The sequence below is a fragment of the Protopterus annectens genome, chromosome 10.part0 (assembly GCF_019279795.1).
Source record: "Protopterus annectens isolate FY-2018-M chromosome 10.part0, PAN1.0, whole genome shotgun sequence".
NCBI classification, from domain to species: Eukaryota; Metazoa; Chordata; order Ceratodontiformes; family Protopteridae; genus Protopterus; species Protopterus annectens.
Genome location: NC_056744.1, coordinates 1,645,541,202 through 1,645,557,328, shown reverse-complemented (window position 1 = coordinate 1,645,557,328; position 16,127 = coordinate 1,645,541,202). Strand labels below are relative to the sequence as shown.

At 40.9% G+C, this 16,127-nt stretch overlaps 1 protein-coding gene across 1 annotated transcript in view; it reads right to left on the bottom strand.

Moving 5' to 3' along the window:
- Positions 1 to 16,127, bottom strand: part of LOC122814359 (integrin alpha-X-like) — an 845,034-nt gene that overhangs the window by 102,007 nt on the left and 726,900 nt on the right. Inside the window, exon 12 of the mRNA XM_044086945.1 lies at positions 11,806 to 11,954. Within this exon, the coding sequence (XP_043942880.1) occupies positions 11,806 to 11,954 (149 nt within the window). The remainder of the gene's footprint in view (positions 1 to 11,805; positions 11,955 to 16,127) is intronic.

Sequence of the window (16,127 nt, the reverse complement as noted above, 5' to 3'; positions counted from 1 at the left end):
TCAAGAAAAGATATAAATAGAAATGTTTATGGAAGAATTAAATATGCCAAGTTTTAGAGGTAGATAAGGTTCAATTACTATTGGTTAGGATAGGAGGAGATGAGATCAAAATTGTGATGTATAACCAATCTACAGGAAAGTCCCCAGAAATAAATGGTATTCCTGTGGACATCTGGAAGCTAGGATGAAAAATAAAACTGATCAAGATCCGGAAGGTTTTGTTTAACAGCATTTTAAGAGGAGGAGGAGAAGTCCTGGAAGAAAGCAGTGGTAGTTGTAATACCTAAAGAGGGTAAAAATCTATCAGATCCAGCTTCATACAGGCCCATTTGAATACTAAACCATGATTACAAAGTGTTTATGTCTATAATGGCTAAAAGAATGGAAAAAGTCATGCCAAAACTGACAGACTTGGATCGATGTGGTTTTATGGAGGGGAGGCAAACATCTGACAACATTAACAGAACACTGATGATCCAGAGGGCAGCAGAATGTAAGCAAATACCACTGTTGTTGGTGGGTCTTGATTCGGAGAAAGCATTTGATAGACTAAGCTGGGACTTTATGAGCAGGGCAATGCAAGCAATTGCATTTCCTGAAAAAATATTAGGTTGATTAGGAGGATACATGAGGGATCGGAGGCAAAAATTAAAGTAGGCAGGGTCTCTGATAATTTTTGCTTGAGTAGAGGAACCTTGCAGGGATGTCCTCTTTCCCCTTTATTATTTGCATTATATTTAGAACCACTAGCAAAGAAAATATGGGACTCAGAAATTCAAGGATATAATTGGTATGGTAGTCAAGAAAAGCTGGCTCTATTTGCATATGATATTATTTTATACCTGACAAAACCAGACACAGACATTACAGTGTTGTGGAACATTTTGAGACAGTTTCAGATCTTTTTCGTATACAAAATGAATGAAGCTAAAACAAAAGCAATAGCAGTAAATTATGTATCCCCACACAAATAGGTTCAGGAATATTCATATTTATGGGGGTATGATAAAATGAAGTATTTAGGAGTATGGATTAAAAATTATTCTAGTGTGGCAGCTAAGGAAATGTCGAAAGAGACTAAACAAAAAATAATACAAAAACTGAGAAAATGGAAGCTTTGTTATATGGATAATGAGATACAAGCAGTTAAAATGTTTTTAGTCCCTTTAATCTTATACACAGGTCAGACATATTTTTATCAACCAGAGAAGTTGTGGATGGCAATTAATAAAGAGCTGAAGGAATTTATCTGGGAGGGGAAGACGGCAAGAGTCAAGTGGGATAAGCTGACTCTTCCAGCATAACAGTGTGGGTTGGGTTTACCCAATTTGAAGGGGTATTTCAGAGCTACACAGTTAAGACTCCTATACATAGCACAAGCAGAAAACTACATTTCAAAGTGGAGAGGGATGATGACGAAACAGGGGAAGCTCAAGAAACAAGGAGAGAATGGGATTTTGGATGCAGACCTGTAAAGAGAATAACAATAACCATATAGAATATTATATCCATAAAGTAGCAGAAAGTTTTCAAAGAACTATGACAACACAGGAGTGGAGAAAGGAGATTCTGCCAATGGGAATAATTGCAACTAGGGATATAGACAACAGGCATGAGGGGGATGAATTTGTTGGAGAAAAATGGCAAAGGAACCAAGGTATTGGGAGCAAATAACTAGAGAGGGAAAGATGGTAGAATGGGAAGACACCAAGAATTTATTTGGACTGAAGGTTAGAGACTGCCTTCCCTATCAAGGATTGATATCAGAATATAGGCAAAGAGAAAGAAATTGGGAGTCCTAAATGAAAGGCCAGCACTGATAGAGATTTTAGTAGAATCTAGAGCAGAAGCTGCCATTAAAAAAGGAAAAATTAGTAGAGCATATAAAACAATGCATGATAACTACAATAATCAATCAGAGGAAGTTAGAAAGGATTGGGTAAAGAAACTGGATAAGCAATTCACAAAGAAACAATGGGAGGATATATGTATATCTCCCAAATATGCAACAAAATCTAGAAGATTTAGTATTTTTGCCTGGAAATGTTTGCACAGATATTTCTATACCCCAAGTAGACTCTACAGAATTTTTCCTCAGGCCGACAGCAAATGTTGGAAGTGTGATGGGGAAGAAAGAGGTAACTGGGAACATATTTTCTGGGTGTGCAGTGAATTGGCAGACTTTAAGCATTCCCTGTGGGATGCACTGTCATAGATGCTGGGTGGGCAGATTGGTCTGATGAGGGAGATGATTTTCCTCCACTATGATACAGAATCGGAATTACATAGGCACAGTAAGGCCTTGCTGTGTCTAATAATGGTGGTTGCCAAAACAATTACTAGAAAATGGAAATCAAAATCTAAATCAATTATACTAGAAGTAGTGAATGTAGTAAAAGAGTTAAAACAACTGGAAATGAGATCTTTAGAAAAGGGTAAGAGCAAATTACATAAGAAAAATGGGAATTGTGGGAACAGTACACACAAGGTAAGAATGAGGTTTTTAAGGCAGCAGGACTTAAATGAGCTATAAAATGTTTGAAAAAGATTGGGTAGATTACAAGTGATGTATAATGTTGCAACTGGCAGTGTGTCAGTATGGCTTGTGATGTAAAATTCTTACAACTAGGATTATGTCCATGTGGTTTGTTTTCATTTATATAAATGTATAACAGCATGTGTAGTAAGTGATGGTTTAATACATTTTTAATACATTTTTGTTTAAAAAAAGGCAGGAATTGAATAAGTTGTGCAATGTTGCTTAGCTTATATGATATATAGCAATATATGTGAAGTACAATGTTTATGTTAATTATAGTGTGACTACCTAACCGGGAAAAGCCGAAAGATAACGACTTTTATATGAATGTAAATTTGCCTATCTCACAAGTGATAATTCAATAAAGGTGTTTGAAAATATGTCATGTTTACAATTTTTTTCCTGGACCATATTAACAAACAAAGTAGATAGATAAACAAACAGACAGGCAGACTCACATGAATATCTGACTTTATTTTTTACATCTAGTCAAATCAAAGTTTGTTCAGAAAATGAAAAATGGTATTGAAAACAACTTTTTTTTTCCAGACTCAGTTTCTGCATATATAAGCTGGATGATCTAAAATCATACTTCTCAACCTGCAAACATTGAAAATAGGAACAAAGGCCCTTGAAAAGTAGAAATATCCAACTAAAAATATGGAAATCTAATTGGCATAAAATCTGAATACCAAATAGCACATAACACTTCCCACTTCCTGTAGGAATGTGGGATACTACTCAGAAACACGTTTAGGAAACAGACAGTGACAAAAATGTTGAAAATGTATAATCACATTATCAAAGAGACAGTGTAATAATTTCTTTAAATTATTGATGCCAAAAGTATGTTGGTCATGCGATGTGGTTTTAGCGTGTACCAGACAGCTTCAAAAGTCACATATGATGAAGAGGATCCAGAAACTGTGTGAAGAGGTAAATCAAGCCTGAAAATAGGGACATACCTCCAAAAATAGAGACATCTTTTGCAGAGGTAAATCCGGCCTGAAAATGGAAATGTTTCTCCAAAACAGGGACAGTTGAGATGTCTGAAATCCATGCCCATGAGCAGTGTGTTCAGCAGATATTGCAGTTATCACAGCAGTTAAGGAGGTATTTTTTTATACACTTGCTAACCAGGTCACTAGATACAAGTGCCCATTTTCAGGGTCAAACCAAGAGCAAGCACTGTCTGATTAAGTTATTTGCTCGGAGTCACACAGTAGGGAAACGGAGGTAGAAGGACTCAAACTCTGTACCCTGTGCTACATTAACAGCTCACTGTCAGCTCAGTGCTCTCCCCTCCCCTCTCTCCTCTGGAAAGAAAATATAAAATGAAAGGAACTATTTGAGAATGTTAAAAATGACTGGTGCTTCAAAAGGGCTAGGTAGTAAAACTGGCACATTAATAGTGATGATACACTTTGCGTGCTTGAAGTGTGTTGGAGATTGTTGAAAGAGCATATATGTGCTACATGTGTTGAGAAGGAAGTTCCTTGAACTGGCACCAACTTCACAAAACTATAAAGACTGAATTTAAAAATTTGCGTTGCTGAACTTTGAGTAGTTTGAACACTGACAGTCATAATGAACATTCTGGAAGCTCATTAGACCTGGTTGGGAGTTGACATAATGGTTAAGGTGCTTACTTTACAGAGATAAAGTACAGAGTTTGATTTTTGCACTCTGGATTAAAAAGCCCCCAGGGTCATTAGCCTAGTAATTATCTATTACCTACTGAGCACATGTGCATTAACCTATTGAGTACATCTACAGTGATGGACCAGTTTGTTGAAATTCACAAACTTACCCTAAGGCTATGCAACTTTGAAGGTTGTTATAAAAATGAAAGGGGTCAGGTTTGAGAAGTCTTCATGGGAGGTTTGGGAAACATAGCCCCTTCGCCCAAAGCCCATTAATTAATATTTTTCTCTCAGGTTTTAATAAAACAGTCTATAACTTGAACAGAACTCGACAAGAGATACTGTAATCTCATGATGTCACCGTGTGTCCATGTCTGCCAGTAGAGAGAGCCTCTCGCATAACACCAGCTCTGTGCCTTCAGATGTTCCAGTGGAACAACACATAGTACCAGTAGGAGTGCAGGGATGAAAAAAATCTTTATGCAAACATCATCTGAAAAGCAATCCACACTGCAATTACGGGCTAGATAAAAGTAATGGCTGATGTATTTTGTTGAAAATGTCATAGTGATCCAGTGAAGCTGTTCCCAAGTCACTGATAAAATAAAAGTTTCAAACATTGAATACCATATGGTCGACACCATATGAGCGATGTTTGAAATTTCGAAAATATAAAAAAAACAATAAAAATAAAAAAACTATACTTACCTAAATGCTGTAGGTAACCCAAAACCCCCACTACTTAAATATTCCTACTCCGAGATCGCACTGCATTGAAGTAAAGGGAAAATATTCCCTACGGCGATTTCCGTGTTACGCGTGTGATGTTTTTACCTATTGGGTTCGCTCAATATACGTTTGCCATTTACAATTTTCGATCAAGTGATAGTAACCCAAATAATATGTATATACGCATTCTATATAAGCATATCACTCTAACCTAATGTCTGTCATTGAGAAAAAAGATGTTATGTACTCACCATAACGTTCCATGTGAGTAGTTACACTTAATTTTTCTGCAACCTGCGGGATCATATCACCACCTGGGCATGGAAGGAGCCTGACATCAAAGAGCCGATGCCAAAACGCCCGGACAAGATCCTTTCTCGGATCCGACCCGGCAACTTTACCAGCATCTGCTCCGAACTCCATGGTCCTCCCCCTTACCCATAACCCATCACCATCTCCTACCTTCCCTCAGATCGAGTTTGCCACAACTCAAATCAATCAGCAACTCAACTTAGCATAAACCATACATGAAAAAACTCATGAGAAGGTTCGGGGGAAGGAGGGTGGGAAGGTTGCAGAAAAATGAAGTGTAACTACTCAGATGGAACGTTATGGTGAGTACATAACTTCTTTAGCTGAAGTAGTTAACTTCATTTTATCTGCAACCTGTGGGACAGAGTCCCCAGCTACTCAAACTTCTGGGAGATCCTCATGGAAGGATATTTCTGAGCACTGCAAAGCTGAATGATGCTCTCCCTCTGGAGATCAAATCCAACTTATAATGAGAAATGAAGGTATGTGACTTTGCCCAAGTTGCTACCGCACAAATGTCGTCCAATGAGACCCTAGACCAACAGGTAGCTGAAGTCGCCATAGATCTGGTAGAATGAGCTTTAATAGGACGGGGGGGGACCAAACCTTTATCTTTGTAAATTTGCAAAATACATAGTGTAATCCATCTAGCTAAAGAAACCTTGGAGATGGCTTTCCCTAAAAAGGGCTTAGAAAAAGACACAAATAACTGGTCAGACTTGCGGAAGGGCTTTGTTCTGTGTAAATAAAAATGGAGTTGTCTATGAGCATCTAGCAAATGCAGTTTATATTCACCCTTGTTCTGAAAATTTGGAAATTGTTTGATTAATGTTTGATTCAGAAGCCACTTTTGGTAAGAAAGAAGGGTTTATACAGAGAGAAACCCTGTCCTTATGGAAGATCAAATAAGGGGGCACGGCAGACAAAGCCTGAAGCTCAGAAACCCTTCTAGCCAATGTAATGGCCAATAGAAAGGCTGTCTTCCATGATAAGGACTTCAAATCCACTGTTGCTGCAGGTTCAAAGGGGGGGAGCAACTAAGCCTGGAGAATAAAAGTAAGGTCCCAAGGAGGGACAGAGTCCTTAAATGGAGGACGCAAAAGAAAGGTGCCTTTAAGAAAAGCCTTACACAGTCTAGAAGAGGCTAGGGCATTCATATTTTCACCACTATGGAAATTTTAAATAGCTGCCAGTTGTACTTTCACCATGGAGGAGCTAGCCCCTTGCTGAAAAATGCTGGCTAAGAAATCCAACACTACAGAGACAGGGGCTGTAAAAGGATCCAGGTTTCTCTGAGAATCCAATATAGAGAATCGTTTCCATTTACTGCAGTAAATCTTCCTAGTGGAAGCCTTATGAGATGCCACCAGAATAGTTTTCACTGAAGACGAAAGACCGGACGTCCTGGCAATTAAGGGAACTGGAGCAAACAAGCTGCCTAAGGGATTAGAAATTAGATCAGGTGCCCGAGGGATGAGAAATGAGATCAGGTGCCCGAGGGATGAGAAATGAGATCTGGGCAGGGATCTAGAATCCATATATATATATATATATATATATATATATATATATATATATATATATATATGGAAGGAGGAGCTAGAACATGAGACCAGAGGAAGGGGAACCACACCTGACGAGGCCAGAACAGGGCAATAAGGATCACTTTGCACCCCAGTCAGCAAGCTTTCTGAAGAAACTTCGGAATGAGTGGTAACGGGGGATAAGCGTACAGTAACCCGGGGGGCCAAGTATGGACTAGAACATCTCTGGGGGGCCTGGTGAGGGAATCAGAGTGAAGAACTCATTGCACTTCACGTTGGAAGGAGATGCGAAGAGATAGCATCAAGGCTGTCCCCACACAAGGAATATCTCCTCCACTATCAACTGTTTCAGAGGCCACTCATATGGCATTAGAATAGTCTGACTCAATCTGCCTGCTAAAATGTTGGCGCATCCTGAGTCGTGCGTTGCAATCAGAAACCGACTGGTGGAGATCGCCCACTTCCACACTCTCATGGCCTCGCAACACAGAGGGTAAGATCTGGTTCCTCCCTGTTTGTTGATGCACCAGACAACCAACATGTTTTCTGACTGAATTGCAATAGTCCCCAGAGGAAGAACAGTGTGGAAGGCTTGCAACGTTAAATGCACTGCTCTCATCTCCAGAACAATGATGTGCAATCTGGTATCAATCTGGGACCACGTACTTTGGACCGTCCTCCCCAGATAATGCCCCCCCACCCAAACTGGGAGGCATCCATGGTCACTGTGGCTTGGGCTGTGGGTGAAACGAATGGGTGTCGAATGAGCGTCCCGCTGCAATCTCCGGAGATTGGAGCCATCAGAGGAGTGATGCCCTGCAGGCTTTGCTGATTTGAATTGGATATTCCATGGGAAGATCTAGCCAAAACCACTGCACGGCTAGAGTCCACTGAAGAACCCGCATGTGAAGACGGGCACAGGGGAGGATAGAGATTGCTGCAGCCATAGAGCCCAGGGCTCTGAGAACATCAACAGCCTTTGGTAACCTGGGGCCAAGAATTATTGACACATGAGTCCGTAGACTCTGGACCCTATCTGGAGTTAGAAAGACTTTCAGTCGAAGGGTGTCCAGCCATGCCCCAATAAAGTCCAAGATCTGTACTGGGTCCAAGAAGGACTTGGAAACATTGATAGTGATCTCTAGCAGGTCTGCAAGATGAAGGAAGGAGTCTCTGGCTTGGCAAAGAAGACGCTTGGTGGAAGCAGCAAGGAGCCAACTGTCTAGGTAAGGGAATACCTGAATCCTCTGAAGCCTCAGGTGAGCTGCTATGACTGCCATTACCTTGGTAAATACCCTGGGGGCTGTGGTGAGACCAAAAAGTAGGGCTCTGAAATGGAAATGACTGGCTCCCAGCCAGAAGCGAAGGAATCTCCTGGAGCTTCTGTGGATCTTGATATGGTAGTAAGCGTCCTGGAGGTCTATCGAGCACATCCAGCTGCATTCTCGAAGATAGGTTAGAATGGACTGCAGGGTGACCATCCGGAATTTCTGTTTGGTGACAGCCAGGTTTAAGGCTGACAGGTCCAAAATGGGTCTGAGGTCCCTCGTCTTTTTTGGCACTAAAAAGGACCTGGCGTAAGTGTCTGACCCGGACTGATCGGGGGGGACCGGTTCGATGGCTCGTTTGTGAAGCAGCTTGGAAATCTCTAGTGCTGCCATCTCCCTTTGAGCTGGTGGGACATCTGGGAGGCACTTTGGTTGGATCAGAGGGGCAACAAATGGGATGGTGTAGCCTCTGGATATTATTATTTGAAGCACCTAACGATCTTTAGTTATGGACTCCCACACCGTTGGGTGCAATGATAATCTTCACCCGACTGCCTCCAGAGTAGGACAGCCGGGCAACCCTTCAAGGCTGCTGCGCAGGCCTGTCTGAGAAGGGGATCCCCCTAGACACAAAGTTCCTCGGACCCCCTCTGCCTCTGGGACAGCGTTTGTCATGTCTCCCTCTCCCTCTAGGGGACGAGTTGTCCTGAGAGTCCTGGGAAGACTGTGATTTCTGGAACCACATCTTCTTTTGCTCTCTCTGATTCCTGGAAAAGGATCTTTGAAAACTAGAGAAGCGGATTCCGACGGCAGACAAGGTCTTCCTATCCTTTTCACTCTGGACAAGGGTGTCATGTACAGTCTTCCCAAAAAGAGAAGAACCATCGAAGGGAGCATTTGTGAAAGATGCCTTGAAGGGGTCTGCAAATTGACACAGTCTGAGCCAAGCTTGTCGCCTCATAGCTATGCCAGTCGCAGCCGCCCTAGCTGCTCTTTCTGTAGCATGGGAAAGGAGGCACATGGACGTGTTAGATACTGACTTCAGAGTCAACATTTTCGCAGAGAACAGATGCTTGTCCTCCTACGACAAAGACTCTGGGGGAGACTCAGCTAACTCCATGACTAGGTCTCACTGCATTCGTAGAACGTGTGCCAAATAGTTCAGCGCTCAGATGAAAAATGTCGCTGAAGAATATACTCGCTTCCCAAATCAATCCACTGTCCTGGACTCCTCTGGAGGGTGGACCGAGGAACTTTCCCGAGCCATTTCCCTCTTGGTGGCTGCTGCAACCACCATAGCATCCATGGGGGATCCCTTATACCATGCCTGTCTGTCTGAGGGTGGAGAAAGGATCTTGTCTGGGCATTTAGGTATCGGCTCTATGGTGTCAGGCTCCTTCCATGCCCACATGGTGATAAGATCCCACAGGTTGCAGATAAAATTAAGTTAACTACTTCAGATGTAACTTTCAGTAAATCTGTAAATAGAAAATATTTTTCTGTAGGTGATTTTGTTTTCATCCTCTGACTGCCAGTCATCAAGACTCCTCCTACTGCACTCAAGTCCAGTCAGTCTGTAGCAGTGGGGAGTCCTTAGATATGCTAGGTGAGAGTCACCTGTATGGGACATCATTTGAGCAGACTTTGTGGAGCTTCCACTCTCTCTCTTTCTGTCTTGCTGGCATCCTTACAATAAGAGCATTTATGTAAGTTCATAACCCTACCTCTGGGCAGGGGAACTGGCTTCCTCATGACTGCAGTGACTAATAGTGCTGTCCCCCTGCAAGTACACAGTCTTGTAGACTCACTAATAGGCCTACCACCAAGTGGTGGCTTGGAAAGTCAAAAGTCTCCTCCTAGGACCCCCACTGCAATGCTACCCCTTCTCTGAGGTATTGTGCATTGCATTCCACCCCACAGTTCCTCCTAAGATTGGTACATCTATCCCCCCCCCCCCCCACACCAACACCATTAGGCTCCTGATCTGCTTGTAGAACTTATGTCTTCTGGACTGTATGGAGAGTTTAACCCTATATGCCACAGTGCTGGCTACAATCTGTAACTGAAAAATGGTTGAAAAAAACGTAAGATATGGAAGGGTTGTATCATTAAAAAGTGATGAAATTAACATGATTAATGAACTAACACAGCTGGATAGTTGTTAAGTTCATATGGGATGGAAAAAAAAAACAATTTTAAAATAATATGGTATAATGGTAAATAAGGCAGCTAGTCTTAAAATCAAATTTAAATATATTGCCTTCTTCTAAATTTATCTTTGATAAGACTGTACAGATATTAGAGGACAGATTAGAATAAATAAGGGTCAGGTGGCCTTATTTGCAGATGTCCTCTCAAGTGCTTACTGTACCAGATGTAGGACAGAAGATGTTTTGTTCTTTGTACAGGAAAATGCATGATTCATAACAGAAAAGTACATCTGTCAGAACACACTTTGTGCACTTCAGAGAAAAGTGTATAATGCACTATGCCTAATCTTTTCAATGGCTCACTGTCTTCCTTATGGCACAAATAGTACAAAGAGCTGTGGGGGGGATAAAGCAGCAAGGGTATAAGCAACTGAGTAGTAATCAAGGCCAGACCTACACAAGAAGTTAATGTTTAGAAAATGTTTTAAAAAGTGTCATATTCCAGGCTATCTGGTCACACAGTAAGTAAACAATAAATACAGGTATACACAATGCACTGGTCAATGGCACTCAAAGATTTCCTTCTAACAAGCCTACACAGTCATTGGACTTGAACTTGAGCAGATACTGTAAAGTACAAAATAATACTGTCTATATTTATATGGTTTGCCTCAGTTTGAGAAGTCATTTTGATCCAAAGTCTTGAGGAAATGTACTGGTGGTTTTAGGAAGAGTACCTATATTGGGTTAGGGAAAGATAACATCACAGTTGCTGCACTCTGCATATGTAAAGAGCATTCAATGTCAAAGTTACACAGCCTAGCATTATGCACCCTACAGTATAGGGACATGTGTAATATGGGGAGGAGTGGAGTCTATCTTGCATGATGGAGTGGTGCTCTATACGTGTGTAAGGCACCTATGATTAAGATATATTACTAAAGGTGGAGAGAAATACAGAATGATACTGGCTGGACTTGCCCCCACAACACACACACACACACACACACACACACACACACACACACACACACACATGACAGAAAGGGTCTGTGCACGCGCGCGCGCGCGTGTGTGTGTGTGTGTGTGTCTGTGATATATATATATATATATATATATATATATATATATATATATATATATATATATATATATATATATTGCTAACTCTACTACCCGACTCTTCATCTATGTTGGTTGTAACTCAGTACCTTTGAATTGCGTTAGCACTCTTACTCATGTTGACTCATTTGGATATGTACTGTATACCAGCCCCAGGCTTGGTGCTCAGTAAGATATCTCTTCTGAAGTTCTGACACACTGCTGTCTAAGAATCACATGTAAGCATTTTCCATGTTTTTTGTATATGCTAGGCCTATGAACTGTATAGCATGTCCATAAATCCCATCCAATACAAACAAGCAACTTATTAAATGAGTGAAAAAGAGGTGAGGATGGTAACAGTAATAAGATTAAGAAAATAGATGAAATGACAAACTGGTGGTACTAGAAATACTAGCTTAACTATACTTAATATAGAACTTATGGTGTTGAGTATATGGAAGAAGTACTGTGTAAAATTACCTATTTGTATTCACTTGCAATTTGAGATTTTCCTACCTGATCTCCTGATATTTCTTTAGAAATTTGCCAGCCTGCTCCATCTTTAACTCTGCTGAATACAACCACTTTCCCTATGTGAAGATACCGTGGTGCTCCAACAGCATACATTGTTGCACTGTCATGTTTTAGCCACTTAACAGCATAACCTGTCAAAACAGAATAAACATACAAGGTTTACATAAACAGGCAGATAACACACCTCTCCCGTTAAATGATCACAGACCAAAGAACCATAGGTAAATAAAAATAGGGTGTTAGACATATAAATTTGCAAAGAAGATTTCTGCAGTAATAACCATGTACATATACAGGCATATGAGCATAAACACATGCAAGGGCACACATGCACATATACATACAAAACTGAAAATAATTCATACATCATTAGAGAAAGTAACAACTGTTTTAGTTTTAAGTAAGAAACAAAGAATAACTGAAATTTTCCTTGTGCTCTGTTCCACGTCCCAGTTCCTTAACAAAGACAGGTAGACTCTCCAACTCTGCACAACCATGCAATTCAAAGTTCCAGTTCAGTAAAAAGATTTCCATGGTCCATGTGTAAATATGCAGCTACCAACTTGACCCTTCTGGTATACCATAAGGCCTGAGATGTTGAAAAGTGCTGTTGTACCTACATGATTATGCAGACGTGCTATACAGAATGGTAACCCCCACAAACAAATCTCTTTCAACACCAGAGCTAATCTTAGGATCAAGGACATTATAAACTAAAGTGGTAGCTCACATGGCACAAGTGACCATGATGTATGTGAAGGGCTGTGTACAGGTATAGTAGACAAGTGGGCAGCACAGCCCAAAAAATGCATCCATCTATAACCCTCTTTTGCTCATTTTTGCACAAGGGGTCAGACTGTCGCAATAACAGAGGCAGTAAACTAAAGCCACTGTTAATACCACAGGCTGGCTACCTCTGCTACAGGCAGTCCATGAAATGCAGCCATATAATTTTTCCATCTGTAGGAGTCCTACATAATCAACTACAAACACAATTATTTGTTCACTAGTCAGCTCACACAAAATTCACTCATTGAAGTGTCTCCTGTATGTTATGCATTCCACCACAGAGCAAAAAAAATTCTATGATAATGGCTGCTGTTGGTACATTGTCTGTCTTCCCAAAACTCTTTAAAAACATAATCAATAAATCGTGTTAAAAACTCATGCTTTTCAATATCTTGCCTCATACTTCAAGGACAAGATTTTGATAAATGTGAGTGAAAATCTCCATACGAGGGACCCTGCTCACCTGTGTCTACCTTACCAATGTGTGCTGCACCTAACATTAGAAAAACCCTTTATTCAGCATTACCACTATTCAATCAAATTGTCTGAAACTGTTGTGGGGTTTGGGAGACTGGATCTCAAAAGGAATGTCTTTCCTTTGCCATCGTATTTATTTATTTTTGATGTTGTGATTTTTTTTCATTATGTTGATTTTTGAAATGCCAGCATTGATCACTTGAGTGTCAATGCTTGTGCATTTCAATAACTCATATACTTACACAAACAAATACACACACACACACACACACACACACACACACACACACACACACACACACACAAACACACACCTGTCTGTCTTTCTATCTAGTTGTAGGTTAATTAATTGACAACACCCATGGATTGGCATAAAGCTGACATCAAAATGTTGAAAACAATGTCGACATACTAGTATGCATGCACTAAAAAGCAGCCTCTGTGGATGCAAAGTTTTCGTTTTTGTCAAGGCTGCACCCCCATACACCCTAATTATACATACTAACTCCAAAACTTTACAAGCGTGGGCTACAGGTAAATTTCCCAACCCCTGGAATTGGGCGATCCTGCATACTCGCCAATCAGCTAGTCAACCATATGCAGTCGACTAGGCGGCCATAAGCCTAACAATCAATCGATGTTTTCAACTATACCCAACTACATATCTATCTGTATACATATACATATAGTTATATAGACATGGATATAAATAGCAGTTGCACAAAAGGAGTGTTGTAGTGCATGAAACCAAAATAAATTCACCACAAAAAGACCCAGCAAAATGAAAATCCAACATTTCTTGTATTTATTTCACAACAGACCCAAGACCAAGGATTTTGTTCAAAGCTTTTTCAAAGTTGTGAATGCCACACTTGCAAACATATATAGGGAATACATTTCAGCTGTTACCAGTCACCACAAAAGCAATCAAGGCATTCTATCATTAACAAAACCCTTTGCAACAGTACTGCTAAATGTACATGTATCACTACTGCCATCTAGTGGATTTTTACTTATCTTTTAAATAATAAAAATGGCTGTTAGATAGTATTAAAATTCCTACTTCAATGCAGGTTTCAGTAGTACACATTCAGAAACCCTATCGATACAAACAAATTAAACCTGGCTGACTAACGTTAAAGCATATGTTTATATAATGGGATATGCTCCCTTGTACATCACAGGATCATAGGAGGTTACTAGGCTAACAGCACAGGGCCCTTACAAGCCTAGCCAAGTTCAATCCATGTTCCCAAGGGTATCTGGTTCAAGCAAACAATAAAATCAGCACCTATTGCCCCTGTCCAAGAGGGACACAGGTGTAATGGCGGGGTGAATTTCCATAAACTTGTTCTAAAGATGGGGCAACCTCTGTAACACAAATCTGTCTCTCCAGCAAGTTCTGTTGATGTCGCATACCAGGTTACGATCCTTTGAGCAAGTGACTTGTGTGTCTGGGTCAGAGATTGCTCTATATGCAAGGCACAGGTCAACTCTGAGCAGTCTGTACGATACAAAGTAAAGTGACAAGGATTTCAGACTGTCTGCATAATACAGATCTCGAAGATACTGAATTTTCTTTGTACGGAACCTTTGTGGTCTCTCCAATTGCTGCAGGTGTTTGGAAAGGAACATACCAAAGGGAACATTGTACTCTATTATTGGCCTAATGAGGGAAGAGTAGAGAAGGTTATAACTTCTTTTTTTCTGAAGACAATGCCCTTACTTATGAGGTGAGCAATATAAAATGCCCTTCTTACTACTGTGGAGACAAAGTTAAGGTTGCTGTCTAACTGTGTACCCAGATCTGTCACCACTGACTGTGTGCTTAGGGTATTGCTATTGATGTGATAGTTTGCAGGAACATCACTCTTGCTGAAGGGGATACTAATGCATTTTTTGCATTAAGTTTAAGACCATGACTTTGGCACCAGTCATTAGTCTGCGTAAGACCTTCTTGCAGGATGTTGACATTGCTAGGGGCTTCAATGATCACTCCCAGTTTGCAGTCATCAGCAAACTTTGTCACCCACAGTCCTTTAGTTTTAGTCTGTACTTTAGAGCAGTAGATTCTAAACAGCAGGGGGCCCAGAACTGATCCCTGTGGAATACCACTGGTTATGGGTCTGCTGGAGGAGGTGGAGTCCCCTATTTTGACCATATGAGTTCTATCAGTGAGCCAGTTTGCAACCCACCTGACAATATATGGGTTGATACCCAGCTGGGTGAATTTATCAATGATGCTTGAGTGGGGGATTGTGTCAAAGGCCTTGGCTAAGTCTAGGTAGACCGTATGCACAAATTTGCCCTTGCCTAGGGCTTTGGTGACTGTCTCAATGAAGTCCACCAAGTTTAACAGGCATGATCTCCCCTGATAAAGCCAAACTGGGTGGGGTCGAGCATTTGGAGATTTCCTATACCTTTGTTAATAAGGCCCATGATTATTAGTTCCATGGCCTTGCAGACAGGGCTGGTCAAGCTAATGGGTCTATAGTTCCCGGAGTCTGTAGATGCACCCCCTTTGTGGAAAGCTGTGGTAGCTGTTTTCCATTCCACTGAGTCAAAGTCAGTGCTTATGCTGTGATTGAAAAGTGTGCCCAATGGTGATGCTAATTCTTGCTTTAACCCATATAGAACACAGCCCAAGATGTCTGGTTCCATAAAGGCTGTGGTTTTGGCAATGGAGTGGGTGTTTTAGACCTGCTCCTCGGAAATACTAGGTGGGGGACAGGTGTTAGGGATGCTTTGGGGTATATGTGCTGGGGACAGGGGAGTGAAGTTTTCACTGAACCTATCAGCCAGCAGATTTGCTATATCCACAGGATCAGTATATGTAGTACCACTAACTATGAGTTCAGTGCAAATCTGGGCCTTACCTTTGAGGTAACGGATGTAACTAAAGAACACCTGTGGTTATCCTTAATTAGGGAAGCTGATCTGGATTCACAGTTAGCTTTGGAGGACTTCACTACGAGTCTTGTTTGCTTGTTTAAGTTGAGGATGGAATGTTTCCAGTTTTTAAACCATTCCTTCTTACT